The sequence below is a fragment of the Motacilla alba genome, chromosome 13, assembly GCF_015832195.1.
Source record: "Motacilla alba alba isolate MOTALB_02 chromosome 13, Motacilla_alba_V1.0_pri, whole genome shotgun sequence".
Classification (NCBI taxonomy): domain Eukaryota; kingdom Metazoa; phylum Chordata; class Aves; order Passeriformes; family Motacillidae; genus Motacilla; species Motacilla alba.
Genome location: NC_052028.1, coordinates 4,553,394 through 4,579,779, shown reverse-complemented (window position 1 = coordinate 4,579,779; position 26,386 = coordinate 4,553,394). Strand labels below are relative to the sequence as shown.

Below are 26,386 nucleotides of genomic sequence, written 5' to 3'. Positions count from 1 at the left end.
GGTGGCACACTCTGCCTCCTCGGGAGGGAAACAAGCTGCACCTTGCAGAAGAGCTTGGTGTGGGAGGAAAAAGCTGTTTGCATTCCTCTATATCTCAGGATAAATGCCAACTGATTAGAAGGTGACAGTCACCAGCCTGGGAGGAAACAGTACTGATGGATATGTTTAGGAAAGAAGAAATCTGTGTCAAAATTTGAAGGAGTAATTGGAGAAATGTCATAAGGAAGTGCTGTGTGCATTTAAACTGTTTGAGTTACTGATGATGGCAGTGACATATATAGATATATATATATAAATATATATATATGTGCATATATATATATATTTATAAAAAGACAAACAAAGATAATAATCACCTGCCTTGTTCAGGTCTGCACGCTCTACCAGTGTGAAACATCAAAGCAAGTGAATACATTTTGTGTGTTTCTTTCAGCAGTGTGTCTCAGTGGCAGTCTTTCCCACTTCCATCTCCTTCCCTTTTTTTTTCCTCTTTTCTCATGTGACCATTATTGTTGGTTTTACTTCAAGAAAATAAATACAGTTTTGGGGAGTACATGGCGTTTAGAAAGAATATCAGAAAGGAAATAGATTGTCCTTTTTCAAAGGTGTCCTACTCTGTGGGGTGGGAGTGAAGGCAGCCCAGCAGTGTGCCTGTGCAGGCCTGACAGCAGACAGATAATTCAGGGACTACAAATAAATGATAAGCTATTTCTAGTTCTTACGAATCATGAGATTCTTTTTTCTTTCCCACATCCCCCATAAAACTGAGGCAGACAGCATGCCTGTCTCTTGCAGCCTTCTTAAATGTGAATAAACAATGCCTGTAACACTGTAGCTCTTTAATTTTTGATCTTGAGAAGCTTTATTCTGTTTTTATTGTGCTGTCTCCTTGACCAGCAGCTTTGCTTGCAGTGCACTGGGCTTGTAACTGCTTGGAGTTACAAAAATCAGATGTGTAAACTAATAATATTTAAAGAACAAATGTGTTCTAATTGTTTGTGAAGTGGTTAGTAGTAGCATTGAGAATTACCAAGAAATGAGAACAGAAGAGTATTGTCTCTTTCACTGAAAAGTTATGAAGTGTTAAAAAATTGAAGACAATGTATTATTGTTTATCATTTATGACAGAAATATCAGTACTTAGGCTGTGCCTAAGTGATGCCTTTGTTATTATTTTGCTCTGATGATGCTGCAGTTCATTTGAGCAATATCCAGCAATAACTGGCTTGACTCAGAAGTGAAAAGAATTTTTTATATAATTCACAGTAGCTGGATTGAAGAGGAAGCTGCACCATTCAGAGCAGTTTATGTCCAGCCATAAACTGTGCTTAGAACGTGGACACACGACCCTTGCACTTGGAGATGGAGATACCTCATTCCCTTGGACAGCTTAGGGATCCTTTGGGGTGAACCAGAGCGAAACTGAGCCCCCAGATGCCTGCACTCCCTGTAGAGCTCAGTGTCCCAGGCTGGCCTCTGCCCTCTCCCCTGGGCCCTGGATCTTCACCAGAGTGCCCACGTGGGAAAGGCCATGGGAGTGGGAGGTGCTGTCAGACACAGCTTCCAGGAAATGCTTCCAAAACAGCTGGGGAGCTTCCAGGCAGGAATCTGATCCTGCTCAGTAAGTGTGCACACAGCCTTTTTGTAATAGTTCTTCACACTTAGGAAATGACACCTTGAGCTTCATCAACAGGTCATTGGAACCTGGTGTCTGGATTTCCCACGCAGTTGTGGGTCCACGCCAGTAGAGAGGTGTGCTTGTGTGTTTGGCAGCACAGGACAGGGAAGTGCTGGGCTGTGATTGCTGGAAAAGCACCTGTCCCGGGCAGGAGCAGTGTACCTGACTGCCAGGTCTGAAACCACTGATTGTATTCATGGCTGTGGCTGGGGAGTCACAAGCCACCTTTCGCTGCCTGACCCTTTGGGCAGGTTTCTTTTCTTTATTAGTCCAAGGCATATCAAAATATGGCCAAATTCTGTGCTTGTCATCCAGTGCTGACATTACAGTTAGTGCCTGCTCCCTGCCACCTTGGTCAGATGTGCCCAGGTGTGCTGCTAAAACACCAGTGAAAGAATGCATTGAAGAGATTATTGACTGATTTTGAAACACTGACTTCACTCAGCTGAGACTTGAGCAACAAATGTGTGTGTCTGCACGTCTTATAGTTTGTTTTTTTTTCAGTTCTTAGTGTTCTAACAGAAAAAGATTTCTTATCTGAGTCCACATTGAGACAGAGGGCAAACTTTTCAGGGGCATAGTCAGTAAAGAAATACTGGGACTGTGCTCTGTGAGGCCCAATTGCAAATGCAGAGCTCTCAGAGTTTTGGGGAACGTTTTTTGCTGTGTCCCTGGATCCCAGCAGGGTGTGTTAAGGTCCTTGTAAATTCTGTGTTTGCTCTGCTCCCAGAGAGCCCAGCTCAGCTCTGTCTGCAGGGAGGACACTGGCAGGTTCCCAGGCTAAATGCTAATCTAGGTTTACAGGCAGCACTTGTGTTAAGCAGACACTTTGCTGCTTGTCTCTCAAGGCTGAGCAGAAATGAGGCAGGAGGGATGAGGGAGAACAGAGATCACCTTTCAGCCAGTGTGAGTGAATAAGGCTGTGTTTCCCAGCTTGGCTCATTTCTGATGTTTGCACAAGACATGTTGTAAGTGAGCCCCTGGTTGTCTTTCTCTTCTGTAACAGGATGCAGCACTTGGTGTCCTGGCATAGCACATACACTGCATTTTTATCTTCCTCCATTGTTATGCATTGAGAATGTTATCCTGGAGTATTCACTGCATTATGCTTTTTTCCTTGCACACAAAAATTCATCCTTCCACACCTTTTTCTTCTTGGTGTTCATTTCAATAATCAGCCTTTAGTAGAAGAATTTTAAGTTGCTTTTGCATTTGTCAACACTGAATTGCATCTTCTGTCCCACCACCTGTTACATAGCTCTGCTTCCCTTTGAAGGACTGCCTAGTGCATTGTATTTTAATTGTTTTTAAGAAAATGTGGTTGCTTTTAGACTTAGCAAGATTTGTTTCCTTTATATCTTCTCAGTTTTCAAGACCTTTTGTTAAATATTCTCTACTAGAGTTTTTCCATTCCTTAGACATATTCCATATAAAAATGTTGAATTCACCACCTGGTTATTACCTTTTTCTTTAACAGCTATCTATTCCTATTGTAAATTCCTGATCTACATGTTTGAATCTAATTTTGTTTGGCATTACAACTCATATATCAATACAGAAGAGCTCCTTGATCTCCAAAATACCTACTTTTTCATTTTTATATGCTAATGCATGTAATATAGCTCTGCCCTGTGACACTGCAGTGGTTTTTAATTAAGTAATCCTTAATTCTTATTCTTTGAGCAGCTTAGCCATCTTGTTCTTAAACTTGTTCAATATTCTTGGTTTTTACAGTGTGTAGGCCTTTGTCATCCTTCTGAAACTGGCAGCGCCATACCTGCTGTGTTCTCTGCTCTAGCTTAGTTTTTGATGTCTCTTGAGTTTGTCTTTATTTCTGCTACTGTTTAAAAAAAAAAGGTGGATTCAATGAATATGATAGCTAATATTTTCTGAAAATGTTAGCATCTGATGGCTTTCCTTTTTCCCTGTCTCTCTGCTAAGGGAGAAGAAACATTTGAGCAAGTCATTGAAGTTAGTGATTGCAGTTGTCACATTCCTTGATCATAGTATTGTTTCCTTATGATTAAATTCATTGACTTGCTCATGCCTGTCAAATATATGAATTTACAAACCCTGTATTTCTTGGCCTTCTGATACAAAACCTAATTTTGAAGCTGGAGTCCCTACTGGATGTATTTTCCACAATATTTAACCTGATTTACTGGTGATGTGGAACAATCTCGTGCTGTTCCTTGCATGTTTGACCTGTCATTTAGAACTGCTGTATCACCAGCACAAACAAAATCTCATATTGACTCTTAGACCATGAAATACTTCTGTTGTTCCAATCTACAATTCCTTCTCCTAATGAAGCAATGGCAGTAACAAACCAGAGAAGAGATTGCATTCTCAGTTTGACACCAGCAGCTGTATCAGACTCTGCTTAAGTTTGCATTTTCTTTAGCCAGCAAAGCCATACCTTGAAATACAGTTAGGTAAATTTAATTATTTTTGCCTGCTTCCTGTAATATTTCAAGATATGTGAAAATGAATCACAATGGGGGTTATCATCTGCTTTCCTAAAATCTATCAAGTTTACAATGGGTAGATATTGCTTTATTGCATTACAGAATTTATTATCCTCTGTTCACATCATAAGTCCTTTTATTTCTTTCATTTTGACTTGAAAAGCTCTGCCCAGCTTGAATTATTTTATTTAAACCTTACATTTTTGCCTTCATCAGAGTTATCATTATTTCTTTGTTGCCATTACAAAGTTTGGATTGCTAACAGCTTGATTGACACCACCCATATTGGGTGACAGAGGGACATGTGCAAACACAGTCCCATCCAGGGAATGCTGTTTGGGATTGGATACAGCTGAGAAAGCTGAAAAAGCAGCAAAACTGCAGGGGCAAAAAGCACTGAGTGCTGCAGTGAGCAGGATAGGAATCCCTACCACTCTACAGCTGCCATGAACTTAATGTGAAATAATGTTCAAATGTCTTAAAGAAAAAATAGGAGATCCATATGTGCAGCCTCTATAGGAAGGTAATTTCTGGAGAGAAGAAGAGAGAAGAAGAAATGCATTTTTACCATAGAGAATCTTTTCTGTATAATGCCATACAAAAAAACCTGCAAGAAATCTTGCAACCTACAGAGTGGAATTCTCTTTGATGGGAGCACAGGCCCTTGAATGGGGCACACAGTTTGCACACTGGGAAAGGAGGAAACCAAGCAAATATTGTTAATCCTCATCAGAAGCATGCAATCATGAGCAGGTAAAACACTGAAGGCATATCTGCTATTCATAGTTTGCCCCATTGATGCAGTTTTTGCATTCAATTCTCAAGAAAATTTCTTTTACTATCCAATTAGTTTTTATTTTACTTCTAGTGAAGTTTTGTAATATTAATTACCAACATAAAAACAAAGATGCAATGCACTGAGACAAATGGATGCTTTTTTACACTTAGATTAAAACATTACTTGTAAAAGTTTACAGTGAAATCTCCTTGCTGTCACACTGGTCTTAACAGGGTTATAAACTTTTAAGTGCTTAGAAGGAAACACGGAAGTATATTGTCTTCTAGCTATGGTGTAATCCACCATTAATTACCCAAATATTGCTGCATTTATACTGTATCATGCACTTATCAAACATCTACATGACTCCTTAACTATTTCCAAAACAAGAGTCATTATTTACCCACTGTGAAAATAGCCTTGTGTTAGTGGTATTAGAAATCATTAGCTCTATTAAGTCCCTTATCAGCTCTGCTAGCAGCTGGAAATATCCTGCAGCTCAGGAGGGCTCCAAAATGTTCCCCACTCATTATATTCTAGATCACTTTGTTTTCTTGTACACTGGAAACAGATTATAATCACATTCAGCCACAGGCAAAAATAGAAGCTGACAACAGTGGTAGGAAAAAAAAGATTTATGAAACTTTTCATTGCTTGGGGCAGTATTTTGAACATGATAGCAGTGTTGTCCCTTAGATAGTGAACAGTTCAGCTGTGTCTTTCTATCATCTTGGTGTTCCATGTCTCAAAATGACAATTATCACACCATAAATACAGCCCAAAGCATTACGGATGTCTATAAGCAGAATCCATATTAATTGTTAATGCATAAAAAAGAGACAGCTCAGTTTGTTAGCTTAGGAAATAAGAGTCTGGGTTTTTACGAGTATAGGGTAATATATAGAAATTAATTATTATTATTAATTTTGTCTTTTCATTGGTTGCTTTGAATAGGATTGACTCAAAAAAATGGTATCTTGAAGTATTTGGTGTTCAAAGGATTCCTTTATTAGTCTTTTCTCCTTTGGGTGAGGCTGGACCTCCAAACATAACATGTTAAGTAGCAGAATTTAAATTATTTCTTTAACATAGCCATGTTAAAGATGGTGGGTTTGGTTTTTTTCCCTTAACAGAAACATTGTTTTCAAAAACTGTTCCTTCTCGAGAAAGAAATACAATTTACTTTTGCAGAAGATGTAGTGGTGTAGATGAAAGAATAAGGACGTGTCCATGAAAGTATCTTTTTAATTGCTGGTTTACCGGTGCACAGCTGTGGACTCCCTATTTTCTAAGCCCCCTGAAATAGTGCTGGTGTTTAAGAAGGATACATCTTAGGAGCTTGCAGTCGTGTCTCTGAACCAGGAAACAAGATGGTACTGCTGGGCTGAGGGGAAGGTTTAGGTAACACAAACTGCTGACATCTGTAGCACTAACCAAAAAGGAAGGGATTTGTATCTGTAAGTAATTACAGATATAGATATGTCTACAATGTCTGAGCTGGCTCTATGTGATCCAGCTCCCTAGGTGTGCCCAAAGTGGGAAGCAGAGTTTACCTTGCTCAGCACTGCATTCCTCCTGCCCATGCACTTCCCTTGTCCTGTGCTTCACAGCTCTCCTGGTTGTTTCCCTCTCTCTTTTTTTTTTTTTTTTTTTTTTTATTCTAAATCTTGCCTAGAGAAAAAGGCAACTGTCTTGGAGCTCTGCACCATTTTATTTCCTTCTTTTCCACCTCTCCTGCTCTGCCCTCGTGGTTGTGTCCCTTTGTAGCTCCCTCTCAGCTGAGGGAAGTGCAGCCAGTGGATCCTGCACTGCCTTGGCCACCCCACTCCTCTCCCCAGCCACACTCCTGCTGACTCCTGTTCCCTCCCCGTGCTGGCTCTGGGCTGAGAGGGCTCTACCTGCCCCAACAGCCCAGTCTGGCCCCACCAAGAGCCCCATGCAGGATTCTTTGCTTCACCTGCTCATCATTTGTTCCTCTTCCTGTACATCAGAGTGTTGCCTTGTGTGTAGCTGTATGCCCAGTACCTGTGACTGTCCAGACACCTCTGTGTACCTAACATATTTTAATGTGATTTGTATAAATCCCATCACTTCAGAAATTTGATTTGAGCTATGCTCTCCTTTTTGCTGATCACCTGGGGTAAATCAAACTAAATCTGCAACTCTCCCTGTTCATGTGAAGAACTGAAATCTGCATCACTTGAGTTTCTGTCTGAGCATCATCTGAAGTATTTATAACCAAGGCTCTAAAACTGTTACAAAGATAGTAGCATGCCATTTCTCTTTATGCAAAACCCACTTTGGTATGACATATCTGGAGCAGAGAAAAGGCTAACATGCTTATTTTGCCAGCTAACCTAAGTGAACAAATAGGTACAGAAAGATTGGAGTGGGAATTGTTATATTTCATGTGATCAATCAGGTTTGGAAGCAGGCTGAGAATAATTTGGTGTTGTGCAGAGATGTCAGAATTCCTGCCAGTTATGCAAGGTGTTTGAATCTTTGCAAGAATGGATGTAACAATTTTAAGCAGAATCATTTGAGTGGAATAGGAACAGGAATCAACCTGTTGTGTCTTTCTGCCTTCAGCTGTAAAGATACTTCACACACATGGGGAAATACGGGAAAGAGAATGGCATTAAGGGAGGAAAACTACCAATTTTTTATCTAACTAAGAAGTATGTTTGCCCAAAATTAAGATGGAGCGTCTGATTTTGTGTTTCTGTGTCACAAAAAAAATTATAGACCTTGATGTTATTTGAAAAGATTCCTCAAACATCTACACTGTGAGGCTTGCCAGTGAGTGGGGATTTCATATTTCAGCAGATGCTACAGAAATTTTTGTTGGGTTTTGGTTTTTTTTTTTCTGTAGACATGTTTTAAGGATAGTATCTTAAAAAAAAAAAGCCACAGCTCGCTATGTATTCCAGCAGTGGAATCATAAGAGATCCTTTGTGTTTCTGTGGGTGAGAGCTGGTTTATCAATGGTTTTTTGTTTGACCAAGTGTTTAAGGTGGGTGGTCTTGGAGGATGGATTGTAAGAGGTGAGGAGCCAAGGGGCAAATTTCCTGAACTACTGATGGCAGGACAGGGAAAGAATTAAAAACCACAAAAGGAAAGCATGGGGAAAAATCACAGTCTTAAAAAACCTCCACAATCCTAAAAGTAGCAGGTAGGAGCAGTAGAGGGATGAGAAGGAAAGGAGCAATGGTATTTCATGAAGAGTATTCAGACCCTCTTAGACCTCTGGCTTTGCTCCAACCTGTTGTTCCTTTGCTTGTGCTGCTTCAACTTCATAAAAAACTTTGCATTAAAGTGCTGTGTCTTCCCTTTCTCATTCCCTTTCCTTCTCCACCTCTGAAAGACTTTGTGTGTCTCTAACATCATACAGTTCCTTTTTTAGCACTGCACCAACACAGCCTCAGAGGTGGAATTTCCCTTCCTGCCCTCGGGGGGTTCTTGCCCACTGTGCAGATGGACAGTGCTCATGTTCAGCACATCCTGCACATTCCTGCCCTGCTGGGGAAACTTCCCAGGATGTGCTGACACAATGGCCCTTCAGGGTCTTCAGCTTTGCTGTTTGATAAGCAAGGGATGTGAGGCAGGAGCATGGGGTGACTCAGTGACCCCAACACCATCCTCACCACTGGACTCTGTGCTCAGCTGTTGGCTGATTTGGGACAAAGTACATCTTTCCTTGAGTTTTAAGTTAATTTCTTTGTTGCCTGGTGCATCAGCACAAAGTGGCTGAGGCAGCTTCCATGTCATGTGGTGGCTCCAAAGTACAATAAAGTCACCTCACCCCTTTGCCAGGAGCAGGGGGAGTGTGGCTTGCACCAGCCACATGCTGCTACCCAGAGTGCACCACCTTGCTCTTCACATCAGCCTGTCTTTGTCACTTGCTCCTAAATTTGAGTCAGAGGCTGCTTTAGCAGCAGGTTCCCTCTGTTCAGAGGGTATTTGGCTGCCAAAACATACTTTTAATGAGAAGACCAGCTGTTCTCCCTCAGGACCAAGCTTCCACTTGCTCCTTAGTTTGCTTCTTAATTGTCTTATCACTGATGAATAATTTAATATTTTTTCTTCAGTATTTCATAAATTTAGAGGTTTGTGGAGTCTCAGTTAATAAAAATATAATGTACAGCAACAGAGAGTTGGTTCTCTTCCCTTCGGTTCGAGGCACAGCTTGTCATATTTCCCTGAGCAGTATCAAACAATATGCGGCTAAATTGAAATAGTGAAGCCAGATCAAGATGTCTATCAGCATCCTACACTGATGTGCAGTTTGGGTTTTATTCCAGACTATTTTATGATGCAGAAAATCTGCATAGATCAGCTTTAAGGATGACTGGCTTGCATGCCCTGTAGAGAGTAGTTTTTGCCCTTGTATCTCTCTTAAAATATACTAACTTGACATTAGCTTGAAAATCTAAACCTCCCCCATGGGTGGGACTTGTGTTATGATCAAATGGAAAAATCTGTGATCAGCTGTGTGACATTGGTTTGGGGATTTTTGTTGTTGTTTTTTAACAGGTGTAAGAGGTCTGTCAGAAGAATACTGCATTTCTAGATCTTCATCCAGTGTAGAAGTTTCCTCATTTGTTTCTGCTTACTAAGAGATGTAATTGAAATATTCTGCTTTTAAAAAACAAACAAACACCCAAAACAAACCTGTTTGAAACAATGGTTAAACATGGGACTCTTTCTGTTAGCACCCACCGGAATTAATTTTCACGTGTTTTAGTTTATTGTGTCTGGAGAAACACGTCAGATGTTGAAGGCCCGTCGGAAGAAGAAAAAGACCTGGGTGAAACTGGTGGCCCAGGGTCTGGTCACACAATTCCCTGCAAGTTCTCTGCTCTCTGTTTCAGTTTGTCACATAAAATTCCGATAACATCCTTTTCTTACTGGCTTTGTTTGTGAAGCACATGAAAAGAACACACAGCAGATCCTGTAGAGAACACAAGGTGTTATCACTATTGTTCCATTCTGGCTGTTGGTATTGATCATTTCCATGTGTGTGGCCTTGACTGCAATCACTTTTGAGAGATAAAAACTCCACAGCACAACACGATTTGGTTTAAGGTCCCTTTCTCTGCCATGTTTAACTGTCCAGTTTAATGTCTGCTCTGCCCTGCCATGTTTGTGAATAGTTCTTTCGAGTGCATTCATTTGAAATGAAATCTTTTCTATGTGGGTGTCATATTCCTTTAGAATTACATAAGAAAACCCTGTTTTTTAAGAATTGTGTAAGAAAATGATACTTGCTCCTGATCCAGGTGCCATGTGCCTGTACCCCCCTTCTGCTAACCTTCTGAAAGTGCAGTTTGATTGTTATCAAAATGCATTTCTCCATTAGTGAAATTGTCTGAGTTGATAAATTGAGTGTAAATTAAAATCTTTCACATAGAACAAAAAAAAAAACAAAACTAAAAATGAATGGATATCTTTGTTGTGCTGTCAATGTAAAAGTGTTCTTATCTTATTGCAAGAGTCCCATACCTTCTCAGTGATTTCTCATGGGTAGCTCTTCTCAACACTGCTCCTTCTTCTTCAAAGCCCAGACAGCAACTGACTCTAGGTCCCAGTTCTCCCTGTCTTACAGGACTGTTCTTCCTTATTGGTTACAGCTGTGAGTCAAGCCTGTTTCTGATCTTGGATAATTGGCCTGGCTGCAACTCTTTGGGGGTAAAGCTGCTTTTTACACATTTCTTATACTCCATTCCCACCACATATCTTAAATTTTAGGCTTTTTTATTTGTAAGGTAACTTTTATTGGTATGGAGTCACAGCTACCCAACAGCAATAATTTAATCAGATAACTTTATTTTTTAAAGTAATTTGATTTTCATTCATTCCATGATAAGTATGGACACCTAGTAAATGTCCCACTACCTAAAATGATAGATATATGTAATTTACTGGTAACAATATAACAAAAACAACTTTCACTTCCAACACTGCACGTGTTTAGGGGAAAAGAAGTCCTCTTTGCTTTGGAATTTCTTAAACTTGACTACCCATTCCTAAATGTTCCTCTGACAATGTGGTTCACAGAAGATCTGTGAAGAAAAGTCTTGATGTACTAAGCCTGTCTCTATGGAAGATTTTACACAGAGTTTTCTTGCATATTAATTTAGAAATAGGAAGATTGTGTGCTGTCATTCTGCATCCTAGTTGTGATATCAAATTAAAATAATCTTATTGGATTTTTCAAATATAGAATTGCAATTTCATATCTGCTGTATTAGAAGTGCTGACAAATTGATGCAAATGGGCTCACTCTTCTAGTGGGCTCATGAGAGGGGGAAACAACGATGGCTCCCTGAGGCTGCTTCAAAACATGTGGAGGGGGAGACTTGATCCAGGTCTGTCAGACTAAATCTGATCCAGATTTACTGCCCCACACTGTCCCAACATTATATGGTACAGACCAGGCTGTCAATGATCTTCTGCTCTCATCTGCTGATAAGTGCTTGCTGATCTGCCTGTGGCCTGTGCATGTTTCACACATAATTGTCGGAAGCTCCATTTCTCTGTGGGAGAAGCTTCTGTAAGAGCTGTCATTTATTTTGTGGGGTTTTTTTTCCTTCTCTTCTTCTGACTCTTTCCTTGCCCCACATCTCAAAGCAGTCGAATTGTCTGAGTGGTTTCAGAATGCTCATTTTTCCTCCTCTGCCATGATTTCACAAGCCAACTTCAGCATCAAAAGCTTTTCTTTGCTGAAATTCATCTATCATATTATGGCTTTACCTGCCCTGAACCTTTTCTGTCCAAGGGATTCCAGCAATCCACACTTAGAGTAAAGCAGAGATTTCAGGAATAGGTTTTGATTGTTTCACATCATTAGAAAAAGCTGCTAGCAATTTTTGCAGCGTCACAGAGGTTTTACCCAAATTGATATCTTGATTTTTAACTACTCTCTAGTCTCCTGGGTCTTTAGTTGGATAAAATATTGTGGTCATCCTCTTTTCCCATTTTTAAATTCTTCTTTAGCATTGCCACTGTCATGATTATCAATGCAGCGTGGCACTTGAGGAGGTGTATGGCACTTGTGGGCTGTTTCCTTTCTGCTGTGCTACAGAGTGAGGTTTTTTTTCACTTTCTTTTCACAGTGTTAAACACCACTTAGTTCTGTGACAGCCTCAGACATTCTGAAGGAAGAAACAGTATATAATGCAATTGTGATAGCTGGTTTTTATACCTTAAGTAGGAAATGGAATCTGTTCCCTCCTTTCTCAATTAATACCATATTTCTGTGGCTTTTTACTTGAGTGGCTTTAACTTTTTATTGCTGGGCTCAGAAAAATAAAGCCATGGCCTTGAGATGAGACAGGCCTGTAGAGCTGGTGCTGGTGTGAGAAGCTGGGGTGAGGCTGTGCTTTCAGAAATCTGTTCAGTGCAGTGATGGGTAGGGCTGTGCTGTTCCCTCTCCCTTTGACACTGAGAACAAGCAGCATTGCTGAAAGGCATTTCAGTTCCCTGCCTTCTGTTTGTTCTGGTAATGTGGGAACACTCCAGTGTTTGGTATCTGCCAGGATGATTACACAGCCTCTTCAGGCTGGGAGTTGGATTGCCTCCCCCATGCTGGCGAGGGAAGAGCAGGGCATACCTGAAGTGGCAGCCCAGAGCACAGCTGCACTCAGTGCTGCTGTGGGAGACAGGCTGGAGAGCTGGGCAGGGGTGGCAGGTAGCAGCATAGCCCCAGGAGATGAGAAGTGGTGGTGTTTCCTGTTTCACTAATTGTAAACAATTAGATGGGTCTATTTAGTTGTTTTGGTTTTTTTTGTTTTTTTTTTTTTTTTTTTAATGGAAAAGATCCATAGCTATCAATACAGGACAGCCCCTAGCCAGGGAATAATGGGCTCTGACTCCATGATTCAGAAGGCTGAACAATTGCTTCATTAAGCTATACTATGTTACATTAAGTTATATCACATACTAATACTATACTATACCACTAAAACACTAAAGAAAAACCTGTGACTCCTTACCAGGCAGTCACAATGCAGCTTTGACCTAATTGGTCAATCAGTCCAAACAACCATCAGCAGAGTCCAATTAACAAATCACTCTTCAGTAAACAATCTCCATAACGCATTCCACATGTGCCAAACAGGAGCAGCAAGAAGACATAAGAATTATTTTCTCTTCTCTCTGAGCTTTCTCATTACCTTCCCCAGGAAAACTCCTGGGAGAGAGAGTTTTCTCTGCTCAAAGAGTACATGAATACCACGATAGCCTTGTTCTGAGAGTCTCTTCAAGCTCCCATAATAGAGAATTGCATGGAGGTTTAATGTCGTGGTAAGGATTGAGTCTCTGCAAGATGGTAGTAATGCTATTTAGAGAAGACAACACTTGATCTTTCCTACCTAGACAAAGTTTTCAGTGGGCTGTTCCCTTTCTGCTGTGCTGCAGAGCAAGTTTCTAGCTTGCAGGAGATTTTCCCATGGTAAATGCAGTGGTAGGGAAGTCACTTGCTGCAGTGCTCCTGAGACAATTGCTGGCCAGCACAAGCTCCATGGGTGCCTCATCATGCTGGTGCTGCTCAATAAATGTTCTGGGGTCCAAGCAGGCAGGGAGGCAGCTGCAGGCAGGGCTGTTTGGGATGGAGCTGCTCTGAGGCAGCGCTGCAGCAGCTCCCAAAGCAGCACTGACTTTCCTCACGCTGGGCTGCAGCTCCTCTGCCCTGCTCTGAGCCCTGCATCTGCAGCTCCTCTTCCCTGCTCTGAGCCCTGCATCCCTGAGAGCATCCCCTGGGGCTCGGTTTGCTGCCAGGCTCTGCCACACCCGGCCCAAGGAGGGCTGGCACTGAGGCTCTGCGTGGGACCTGGGATCAGCCCCTGCAGAGGGGCACATCAGGCATTGTACTTGGAGGAGTTCCCAGTGAGAGAGCCCCATCATTCCCACAGCTGAAATCATCTTGTATTCATTTCTCTGGTTTACCATGTCAAACAGACTGGGGGGTTGCAGTTGCTTTGTAGTTGTCTGTTTCTTTTTTTGTTTTCTTGCCCTTCACACACAAAAACTTTATTTAAAGAATTGTTTAAGATTTTCTGGGTTAATGTTGGCTCATATGCTGAATGATAAACTGTGTGAGGCCTTTCATACAGCACTTTGAAATTAATCACAAATTAATTACAATTCATTTACTTTACAATAAAACACTTTTCTCTATTTTATTCATTAACCCATGGTTTCACCTGAGTAACAGAATCTTTTACTTGTAGTAGCTGAAGATAACATCTCTGGTACCTTGAAAAGTCAGGAAACTTAAACAGGACTTCTTATCTGAATGTTTGTGACTTTCCTTTTTTAGACCAATAACAGCCAATAAAGAATTCAAATGAAATCTCACTGCCTGTGAAAGAAATGCCAGTCATGTAGTATTGCAGCTTGCAGTACCCTGGAGGCAGACAAATCCTTGTTTCTGTCTTGTACTTCCTTGTATCTTGCCTGCTTTTAAAAAGAGAAATAACCCATTGAAAAACCTGATCCAGTGCAACATGTACATTGCATTGTATTTGCTTTTCTTTACTCTAGAATTATACAACATTCCTCTTACTTTTTCCATATATTCCACACAAATTATTTTTACCTGTTGTACACATTGAAAAACAGATGGTCCAGGTAGTAAATAACTGGCTTCCCAGGAGCTATGAAATTGAATTCTCCCAGGTAGCTCCTCCAGGAACCCTGTATTTACTGGTATAGGTCAGTGAGCCTTCATGGTAATGATGCTTATATATCAGTGTTTATTTCCATCAGTTGATTATCAGCTGGTACAGTCTAAAAGTAAAACTGTTTTTAATTATTATTTTTAGGCTTTTTGAGGGCCAAAGGGGTTATATTGTAAGTATTTTTGGGAAAAAATGGTCAAACCCTGAAAACCCATTGAAGAACATTGTTGCAAGATAGAACTTCTTGGGTTTTTTTCCTTTTAGACAAGAAAAAGATTATATTTTTGTTGATTCTGCTGTTAAACTGAAAAAAAAAAATCTAGATTGGTGTGCACTGTGCATTATGGTGAATTGCCCTAAGGCAGTAGTATAAGATGGAATAAGAAAAAAAATCCAGATGTTGAAAAATTTAGTGCTGCTGGGAAGAGATAATATTGCCTCAGAAACAGAGAAATTAGGTGATGCTGAAAGCCTTGTTCAATATATTTCGTTTCGTTCGTAGTTCAGCTGCCAAACTTCTCAGTGGTGCAAGTTGACCTTACAGATTCTTCAAACAGCAGCAAGATTCCAAATCATTACTCTGCTGATGGACCATTCCCTCTCTTAAAGAGTTGCAGCACCTAGAAGGATGATTTATTAAAAAGCTCAGTTTCCTAGTAGATCTTCTTTCTGACATAATTACTTTAGAAATTTATTTTGAGAGACTCTTTCTGGTATAAATTTTTTAGGAGGTTTGGTTTAACAAAAAAAATTGGTTTGGACAACGTGTAATACACTTTGTGACACTTCTGAAATAATCAAGGTAGTGCATTGCATTGAACCACCCATGACTGGCATTTCTTTTGCCCCTTGGAAAACCAAAGAGTTCCAGCTCACTGGGTGATTCAAGATCCCAAGTGCTGCTGTAACAGCTTCAGGGGTGACTTCCTATTGCGCCTGACTCAGGACTCACAATGAATTGGAAATGATGGCACAGTCATTCTTAAGTCACCATGACAGTTTTCAGGTCCCCCGTAAGCCACTCAGAGAAGCAGCAGCTTCCAGGCCATAATCCTATCAGGAAAATGTCACCAGGTTCCACTGCTGGCCTAAATGTTTCTGTTCAGAAATTTCTGTCTGTTGTTCAGAAAAATCTGTGTCTTCATTTTCACTTTGGTGTGATTCCCAGTGCTTCAAATTGTTTGAGCTCAGGCAAGAATTTGTCTGAGTCTTTAGACAGGGTCCAGCTCTTTCCCATTCTGCAGAGCCAAGCCTAGAGAACAACATTTACCTTTCTGCACTAAAATGTTCCATAGCAATGATGACAGTAATAATGAACTTCATTGCTTAGAAATAGAACTGCCTGCTTTTCTTTTTAGTTCTTCTTACATCAGTGCCTTCTTCAAACAATAGTGTGAACAGTGCTTGTGTACCTGAGCTGAAGAAGATAAATACATTCTTAAACTCTCTGAAATATGTTTCATATTTATATCAGTATTGGGAAACTAAATTAAAAGATAGATTGAAAAAGATGTGAGGTGATTCTTTTTCAATTAGAAAGAAGAAAACTCCAACTTCTCTTTCAGAATTTGAAATAGTGTGCCTGCCTTTTCATATATGTGTAACATACTCATATATACATATGTGAAGTACCACAGGACACTGAGTCTGCGTAAACATTATTGAAGTGATGTGATTTGCTACTGACCAGACATTATTTCATGCAGCCCATGCACTTCATGCAGTGTGATGATGAATATTTAAGTGATGTATTTCAACAAATATAATTAGTGCATGGTGTCTCAGGGAATACTGTTTTGTAGAGCAGTGAGTTTGAACCTTTTTGCAGGTGACCCTCTCTTGAGAGAGGTGCTTATGTGACTGTAATCCCTCAGCTTTGACTCCTGGTGAAAGGTCCAGCTTTGCCTTTGCTGGTATGACTGTGCACACTGGATATTGTGGGCAAGCAATGGGGTATTTTTACTTTGGTTTGGTTTGATATGGGGTTTTGTTTGGTTTTGTTTGGGTTTTTTGGGTTTTTTTTGTCAGAGCAACATTTAATTTTGTACTGCAATATTGTGCTTGGGCCATGGCTGCAATGCACTGGCAGACACTGATAAGTGACTTACTGTTTCATATCACACATTTACTGAATTTTCAGTTTGAAATGTACAGTCTGGGATGACAGCCAGTCATTCAACCTATTCTTGCCTCAAAGAGTGTAAAAAAACAGGCAGACAAAAGAAGGAGCACCTGGCATACGTCTTGGGTTTAAAACAACAAGAGAGAGAGGTAATGGTATCCATGGTTAGGAGTGAGATAACTTTCTTCTTTAGAGCATGTGTTGAAAACATTTTCAAAACATTGAGATGCCATTTAGCTACGGCCTAGCACAAAACAATGTAGAGAATTAAGCAAACAAACAGGAGAACTGAAGCAGAGACAGCATAAAGCCCAGCCTGTGTTGCTGGGCAGGAGCCCTGGTGCCACCCTGCCAAGCTGACTGAAGGCTGGGGCCGGGCACAGCAGCTCCTGTGCCACTGTCACACTCCTGGGCTTCCTGCTCTCCCTGACTCAGAGTAATGTGAGCTGCCTTGGAAGATGAATTTAGCTTGGAAGGTGGCCCTGTGGTTCTGTGAAACACCTGTTACTCACTGTGATGGCAGATGATGTGGTTTCCTTGGGAAAACAGGGTGGCAGAGGGATTTGAATAAAGAACCAGGAGAGCTGCAGACGAGGTTTCTAATGCTGGCTGACAGGGGTTGTCTGTGGGCTTTGTAATTATTTTCTTTTAATCCATCAGCTCCAGTTTTGGGGGTTTTTTTTGTTCAGTATTTGCATTGTTTAAAGCATAAGGAAATAGTTGTGTCATTGTTCATTTCAGAAAAATAATACATGTTTGGGTTTTCTCTTTTAGCTCTTTTGTGAAAAGATGAGGAGGTGTAATGTCTCTTTAGCATTGAATAATGTCACAGAGGATAACTCAGCACAACTAAGATACAATCTCCATTACTTTTTGAGGTAGCATTGACAAAGAACTGGGATGCAGGGAAACAATTGCTTTGCTTAGATTAGGGATGCTGCCTTTCCTGCTTTGTATTTCATCTCTGAGGTGGGAGATCAACTTGTTCTCAGATCATTGTGTTGCTTGGATTTAGCGCATGAGTTAAGTGAGTGTACCAAAGCCTGGGAAGAGCTATGAAAAACTATTTGACCGTGTTAAAGCAGACCTGAATTTTCTTTTGTGTTTTAGTCAGCATTTGGATTGTAAAAAGCCAAGCAGTGCTGTTTGGAAGTGTGTGCTCAGGAGTTCTCAGCCATCACTGATGTACCTGTAACTCAGGGACATCCAGGGGCTGGCTCTCTGTGACCCCTGGGGCTGCCAGGCTGTGCCACAATAGCACTGATAGGGTGCACAGCCTCCTGAAGGATGTGCTCTGTGCTAGCCTGCTTTGTTTAAATGTTTCACCAGATAAAAGAATGAACTGAGCAAATTTTTTTTAAGTATTTTTGTTCTGATTAAACCCAACTAAGCCAATTGGGTTGCTTATGATTGCTTCAAAGCTACACAGATCAGACTTTGTATTCTCAGATTACTTAATTACAACACAATTTACCCTCACTCAACTTCTAATTTGAAACGAGTGCTGCTGATATTCTTGACTGCAGTGAGATCTCTTGAAGAATGACATGTTGATTGTGTGGACACCAGGCCATGATTTTTTGAAAATGCTCAGCACAATCAATGTGTACTAAAATTGATTGGAATTAGATATGTTGTCTGTTTGTGAATTTAAATGAGAAATTAAAAAAAATTAAAAAGCCTAAGTGTGGAGAGTATTTCAGATTTCCAAGTCTTTGATTTTCACTATGGTTTTAAAAGACTTTTCCTTAAATTCTAAATGTTTGAGCTTGTATAGTGTATCCTGGTGAAATGACTAATTCAGATAATAACTGAGAAAAGACATCATTTCCTCAGTATTGTCCCCCAGACCAATACTGGCTACTGCTATACCAAAAATAAAATCTATTTCCTGATGTAAAAAGCCAGATGTCCTCCATCAAAACACTCATTGTGCTTAAGCTTCCAAATCAAAGGCAATTTCCAGGGGGTCAGAGTGTGTCGTGCCATTGGATCCATGGGGCCAATCCCTTTGGATCCTTTATTTATGGGACAGGTGATTTCCTCCTCTGAACTTCAGAGCTCAGCAGATTTGCAGGTACTGCTGGTGAAGTTTTAATTTAGGCAAAGATGCTCATAGAGAAGTGCTCAGATGTGAATCCAATTTTATATCCCTGGCAAGTTGAACAGCGTTGGGCTCCTGCTTTTGATTCATTTGAACAGGTTTATGAAGAAGCAGCACATTAAGCTTTTATCTCTCTCATATATACACAAGTGTGTGCACGCTCCCTAGTTAGTACTTTTTCTATATATAAGCTTTTATACATTTTGATAGAAGCTATATAATATTTGTATGATGTTGATATTGGTATTTGTTTATTTTTCTATATTAAATGCTACATTTGTCTTGTCAGATTTCAGCGTTTTTGCAGCTGCAATGTGTGTTCAGTTACCTCTGCACAGCTCATTCTGCAAAGCATCTTACTGTGTAGGAACTGAATCTTGAGGCAGATTAAATAATTTGTGGTGATTTGATTTCAGCTCTTTTTTAGTCTTACAGAAATGCTGCTCATTCTCATTGATGTGCACTTGGCTCACTTTTCAGAGCAGCCTCCATGATATTGTGGGGACAAGATTCAGAGTCTTTATTTAACTGGTGCTACTGTGGCTCTCAGAGCAAAACTGTTTTGTTTATGTGGGTATGACTTTTTGTACTTATCCTTGAGAAGGAAAAGCTGCATCTGAAGTAAGTTGAGAAAACATGATGCACATGAATCTTTTGAAGTAACTATTAACACAAGGGCACATATTTGTATTTTATCATTCATAAATATTCACTTATTGAAATCCAAGCATGCTTTGTTTAAAGTCAGAGCACAGACTAGGAGAGTAATTCCACTTAAGCTTCTGTGCATGAGGATATTGTCCAAACACATTTTCTTCCTGCTGTGTCTTGCTCTGCATGCTGTTGTGGAATGGCACAGGACCTAGTAGAGATTAGAGATTTGATGTTCTTGGAGGTCCAAATGGGGGTTTTAAACATCAAACTTTAGTGGCTAAACAGTCTCTTTTATGCTTAGATAAGACATAGCCAAGGATAGTGAGGAGAGCTGCACATATGACGGCCTTAAAATTTAGGATGTGTTCATAAAAGGTGACTTTGTATTTAAAGCAGCTGACATTCCCACAGGGTGCACATTCTGGCAACAGACATTCAAAAAAGATAAAGAAACTGCTGTGTATATTTAAGGCAATATGGGGAGGGTGCAGAATTTATTATAATTCATTTCTTAAATTTTCTTGTCAGAGGACAAGTTATACTTGCCTTGTGCAAGCCTCAGTAAACCTGGCTCTGTTCCTCAGCAGCCTGTGCTTCCCCATGCTGTGTTCTCAATGTAAAAGTGTTGTTATCTTATTGCAAGAGTTCCATACCTTCTCAGTGATTTCTCATGGGTAGTTCTTCTCAACACTGCTCCTTCTTCTTCAAAGCCCAGACAGTAATTAGCCCAAGCTCCCAGTTCTCCCTGTCTTATAGGACTGCTCTTCCTTATTGGTTACAGCTGTGAGTCAAGCCTGTTTCTGATCTTGGATAATTGGCCTGGCTGCAACTCTTTGGGGGTAAAGCTGCTTTTTACATTTTTTACAATTCTTATACTCTATTCCCACCACATCCCCAAGCCCTCAGAAATGCTGAAGAACATGAAGAGCCTGTCTCCAAACCTGCTGGTGTCCCCCTGCTCCCTGGTTGTGTTGCTGTTAGCAAGAGGCTCTTTCCCTGCCTCTCCCTCGGCAGGCAGTCTGCAGAGCAGTGCCAGGAGAGAGCTGCCCCTGGGCTGTTGGGCAGAGCCCTGCAGTCAGGTTGGAAAACCTTCTGAGATCCTGGAGTCTGACCCTTAACCCAGTCCTGGCAGGTCACCACTAACCACATCCCTAAGTGCTGCTGCAGCTCAGGGTTCCATGTGGGGGAAATATCCTCCTGCTGCTCTGGGGTTTGGGTTTGGGGTGTCATTTTGTGTCTATTTGGGTTTTTTAATAGATATTGGCCTTCATTAACTTACAGTAATTACTCAGTTCAGCAGCTTTTCTAGACTTGTTTCCTGTGACAAAGATCAGTCTTGCTGCAAATGATGTTTTGTGATGTTTTCTTTCTTATTATTTGATTCATTAAGTACAATGAAGTACTTTGCTTCAGTTTCTAAAAACAAACATGCATCATTAGAATTATAATTTCTCTAGTATTACTGATTAATGTTCTCTAGAAAACAACTTGATACAATGTCTAAAGCATACAGTTCATAATAGTGTTTGTTTTCTTTATTCTCTTTTGCTGTTTTTATTAGACATAAATTATTGTAATGTGTGGAATCGCACATGAACTTATTTACCAGTCTACATGTATGTTTAGAAAAGTGACAATGTTAGAATGGCACCTGCTTATCAGATTTTCTTTTCATGTGCGGATGTGATATTAATCCATTTCCCTTAATGAGTAGAAAAAAAAAACATTTCATTATCGATGCAAACATGTCAGTTCCGTACTCAAAGAATGAGAAAAGTTTATATCCTTCTTTATCACTAAAAAATATCATCTGCCATTTTTCAATGAAAAAGACTGAAAGAGTTGCATAATTTCCAGATCTTTCTGTGTGTTTGTGGCATTACTAAATATAAAAATACAGGCCAAATCCTGATTACATGGAATAACATGAAAGATACCATCAGTGCCTTGCTGCTCTCTTTTCATATTTGGAGTTTAATCTTCTTGTGCTGGCACAAATCCTGTTCATTTGAAGCTGATTGGTAAAATACAGTGAATGAAAGAAGATTGATTTCTCTGATTAAGTTTTATAGGAGCCTAAAGACCATATTCTCAAAGGCTATTTTTAATCCATTAAAGTTCATCTGCTCAAGGTCCCTGATAGAAACAGAGGGGGTAAATTTCCTCCTGGTAGATGTAGGGAATGGTCCAGCTAGGCTGCTGTCCTGGCTGCTCCACTGAGGAGACTTTCTCCAGGGAGAATCCATGAAGAAGTATTTTCAAATTTAAATAGAGTCTTTGTCAACATGCCAGCTGTGCAGGCTGGAAGCACTGTTTTGTGTTGCTGATCTCCAGTAATCACTGGTCTGATTTGCCCACGCTTTGATGCCCACAGGTCCAAGAGGCACAGTCTCTTTTCCCAGGCAGTGGCCCCTTGAAAATGCCGAGGACAGCAGTGCCACCACACTCATTTGTGATTTGTTTTTCTTTTCTGTTTTAGGCCCTTCAAATCATCACAGCCAATCAACGCTGAGGCCACCTCTCCCTCCTCCTCACAACCATTCCCTGTCCCATCACCATTCCTCTGCCAACTCCCTCAACAGGAACTCGCTCACCAATCGCCGCAACCAGATCCACGCGCCCGCCCCGGCGCCCAACGACCTGGCCACCACCCCCGAGTCCGTGCAGCTCCAGGACAGCTGGGTGCTCAACAGCAACGTCCCCCTCGAGACCAGGTGGGTGCTTGTGGCATTCACATTCTCTGAACGTGATCCCTTCACCCAGGGTTTCTCTCCTGGGAAGCGGAAAGGCAGCGAGAGGCCTCAGAGAAAAAGGAAAACAATTCTTATCTCATTTGCTTCTCCTGTGTTGTGCTCATGTGGAATGTGTTTGGGGATTGTTTACCCACAGGTGATTGTTTCATTGGATTCTGGTGTAAATGTTTTGATTCATTGGCCAATCTGGGCCAAGCTGTGTCCAGACTCTGGAAAGAGTCACAAGTTTCCATTACTATCTTTTAGCATTCAGTAAGTATCCTTTCTGTGTTCTTTACTACAGTATAGTATTCTTTAATATAATATAGTATCATAAAGTAATAAATTAGCTTTCTGAAAACATGGAGTCAGATGCATCGTTCTTCCCTGCCACAGGGCTCGCTGAGCATTTACAATAGGTGGTGGGGATGGACGCCCTGGGGATGCCCCGGTGGTCCTCCAAAGCACACAGAGTTTTGGTTTGCTGGGAGATGGGTTTGGTGCCCTTTGTGTCAGGGGGGTTTTTCTAACACAGCATGGGGAGTGAGTGGCACTAGAACACCCAGCAACCCCAGTCTGCTTTGCACTGGAAGGTGCACAGTGAATAAAGCTGCTCACATCCCATTTTAAAGCCTTTTATTCACTTGGTCCTTCCTTGCATACACAACTCATGCAATTAATACAGCATATTTATATCACAGGCTCAGGGACAACTTACTTAAAATTCATATTGACTGTGCTGGTGAAAATTATACATTTTGCCTTTCCTGAAGCAACAAACAGAGGCTCACTTGACATTATGCATTTTGGGAGACTTCGAGAAACAATCCGAGATTCATGACTGACAGTACTATAATTTTAATTTATACCTCATCCAGCATGCAAGTTCATTTTAATCTCTTCTGTACATGTTAACAGCTTGATGCCTGTGGGGCAAACAGCAGCATATAAATGAAAAGGTGCAGCACTTAGGCCTGACAGAGAAATAAATAAATAAATGCCTGACATGCTGCTGGTCTAAATATTCTGGTTTGTTGTCATTTGGGGTATGGAATGTCAAACATATTTAACTTGCACTTTAAATAGCAGAGTTGGCAGAGCTGATCTCTCAGAATTTAAAATTAGCCATTGTGGTGCTGAATAAAGTGCTTGGAAGAGCAGGGTGGTGCTGCTTGCCCAGAGAGTGATAAACACAGCGAGCAGGTGGAGGAGCTGGGCTGCTGGGAGCACTGGCTCGTGCCAGGGTTTCAGCTGCTTGGTTGCTGCAGCTTCTGGGATGTTATGTTTGGTTTGCAGCCTCCCAGGGCTTTAATGGGGCTCTGCTGGATCACACCCCGAGGAGCCACATCTGGGGGAGTTACACCCCCATGCACCCCAGCCCAGCCCCTCCAACATTTGATTGAAGACTGCTCCTCTGGCTTGGAGCTCTGGGAGGAGCTGGTGTTGGAGCTGACAACACCAAGGCTGGTGTTACTCAGGGGTTAATCAGTGATGCGTTACAGCTCCATGGAGAGCAGATGATTCTGGAAAGGGCAGGGAGTCTGTGCCAGTCTGTGCTGGGCTGGGGTGTGCACAGGGGCACACCTCACTTTGTCCTGCTCTGCTAAAATGGGAACATGGCTGCCGTGAAGAACTGGAAAGCAAATTCAGGTTATCCAAAGCTGAGATGGCCAAAAAAGAAAAGGAAAGGAAAGGGATTCTTGCTTACTGAAGGTTTGGAGCTAACTTTGTCCAAATTAGGGAAAAAACAAACAAACAAAAACAAACAAAAAAAACCCTCTAAACTGCTTCTGTAAGAACTTCTGTTATTTCATAGAACTTAATTTGGACATCCTGAATTTGGTATTTATTGCTAGGAATTACAGGATGGAAGTGTTGGTCCTGTTCAGCCAAACTGGTTCTTGCAGTATGGTTCATTGCCCAGGATTAGTACCTACTTTTTATTCTGGTGTAGAGCGGCCATGTGCTGTTCCTGGCCTGCCTCTTCCTGTATGGAATTGTTGTAGGGTACAGCAATACCTGAAATGTGTCATTTCTGAAGGCTCAAGACTGCCCTAATTTACCAATCACTTTGCCTGAAGGGAATTCCTTGGGATATTCACAAAAGGATTCTTTGTCATAATCCTGGCATCCCTGAGCCACAGCAGTGGGCATTTGTCTGGCTGGGATTTTTTACTGTCTGATTTTGTACCTATTCCCATCCTGGGGTGACTGTGAATGCCTTTACTGACTTTGTTTCTTCTCTTTTTTTCTTATCCTGCAACCTCTGGGAGTGTATGTGTACATGGCAAAAGGTTACTTTGTGAATACTGTTATTTTTGGAGGTTGCAGGATGCTCCACAGTTAATTGGAGCTTTTTAGAAGACAGGTTTGTCACAGGCAAGCATTAAGCTATTAGAAAATGTCCTGGCAGAATTGCTGTCTTCCAAGACTATTCCAGAGCTGCTTCAGGATCGATTTTGGTCCGTTTCTGAAATTACACACCTGACAGGGCTTGATGACAAGTTTCATCACAAGAATATTAACTCAGAAATGACTGAAACTGATGCTTGTGAAATCATTGAGACTTTAGGAATTAGCCTGTAATTCTTTCACTTTAAAACTGCTGTTTCATCTACATTCATACCAATAGCCACAAAAAAAAATCAGATATCTTTTTGGTAACTTTTTACTTCAGCCTTTACTTTAAAGCTTTAGCTTGTTGCAGAACATTGACCCCTCTCATGCTGCCTCTTCACAGTACACTACTCTAATTTTTTTATCTTGTTATCTGTTTATTAATCTCAGTAGAGGAGCACTCAGGAGGCAATGCCAGCGCTGACAGCACCTGCTTTATCAAGAGAGGGTTTCATAACTCTTAGTTTTCATCTTTCAGTTACCTTCAGTAGATTCTGCTCTTAACTGAATATGATGTGCAAGTGGTCTCGTTACTGATTATGAAACAAAAGGTGGCACCTGAGCTGTCTGAAGGGAATGCTTTGTGTCAGCACTACAAAACTCAGATCACAATTTAGATTCCAGATGTCTCTTTATCTATCAGTACCAAGTGCTGAAATCATTGAATAATACAACATGCATCTTCATGTTGCCTTTTTTTTTTCTGGTAAGAATATTTTAACCTTCCCTTTGTTCCTTTGCTGTCTTAGGCATGTTGGGCTAAATTCAGACTGTTTGGAGACATCCCATTTTCCAAATATATCCTTTTTCTATCTATTGTTTCAATATTGATTGGAGGTTGTTAATCCCATTTGCTTTATTTTCTTTGTGATGTAAAGGAAGCTTTTACTGCTTGCACATGTTTTCATCTGGCCTTTTCAGGCAACTGTGCCCAAATCCTTGTGTATCCTTTTTGGTGCTGTATTTGTTAAAATAATTGTGTTTATCTGTAGTGCAGCAGCTCATTGCTTCTAGTGGAGTTATGAGTTTGCTACATGCCCATGCAGAGTTCCTAATTGTACTTTATGTAGAGTTGTAAAACGGTTTGGGTTTGAAAGACCTTAAGGATCATCATGGGCAAGAACACCTTCCACTAGATCAAGCTCCTCAAAGCCCTGGCTAACCTGACCTGGAACACTTCCAGGGATGTGTGTTAGATTTTAGGGTCCCTGGTTCAGGTAAACAAACAGGGGCTGTGCCTTCCCTTCCCTGCTTTATGGCTGCATCAGGCTCCCAGGCTGGCTACATAATCACTCTGTTTTCTTTGAAATAAGGGTCTGTAATGGAAGGGTTGAAATATCTCTAAGTAAGGAGACAGTAATACATGGCTGTAGCATTTTTATGGTGCTATTTTTATGGTTCATTTCTGCAGTATTTAGCTGCTTTACCTTTAGGCTCAGAGCTGCTGTTTAATGCTCTTTAATTTTTATTGTCCTCTTGCAGTCTGTTTCAAAGCATCTCCTCCTCCTCCTAACAAAGTGCTGGTTTCTACCTTCTCCAGTTGAGAGGTGTTCCTTTATTGCTGCTTTAATCATTGCTTTCCAAGGGGATGTGTGATGAAAATTCTGCCTTTGAACATCCCAGGGTGGGTCTCGTTCCTTCCTGACAGCCAGAGGGGCAGTGCTCTGCTTTAAAGCTGGGAATGCTTTGAGGGCACAGGGAGAAAGGAACGGCTTTGTAGGGGAGGTTCCTGTGGCTCCTCACACTGCAGGAATCCTCTGGGATGAGAACCTC

At 41.0% G+C, this 26,386-nt stretch overlaps 1 protein-coding gene across 19 annotated transcripts in view; it reads left to right on the top strand.

The window, feature by feature from the left end:
- The window catches only part of TENM2 (teneurin transmembrane protein 2), a 1,086,458-nt gene that overhangs the window by 890,861 nt on the left and 169,211 nt on the right, over positions 1-26,386 (top strand). For all 19 annotated transcript variants that reach the window (XM_038149757.1, XM_038149758.1, XM_038149759.1 and 16 more), the window contains one exon: positions 21,964-22,198. In XM_038149757.1, the coding sequence (XP_038005685.1) occupies positions 21,964-22,198 (235 nt within the window). The remainder of the gene's footprint in view (positions 1-21,963; positions 22,199-26,386) is intronic.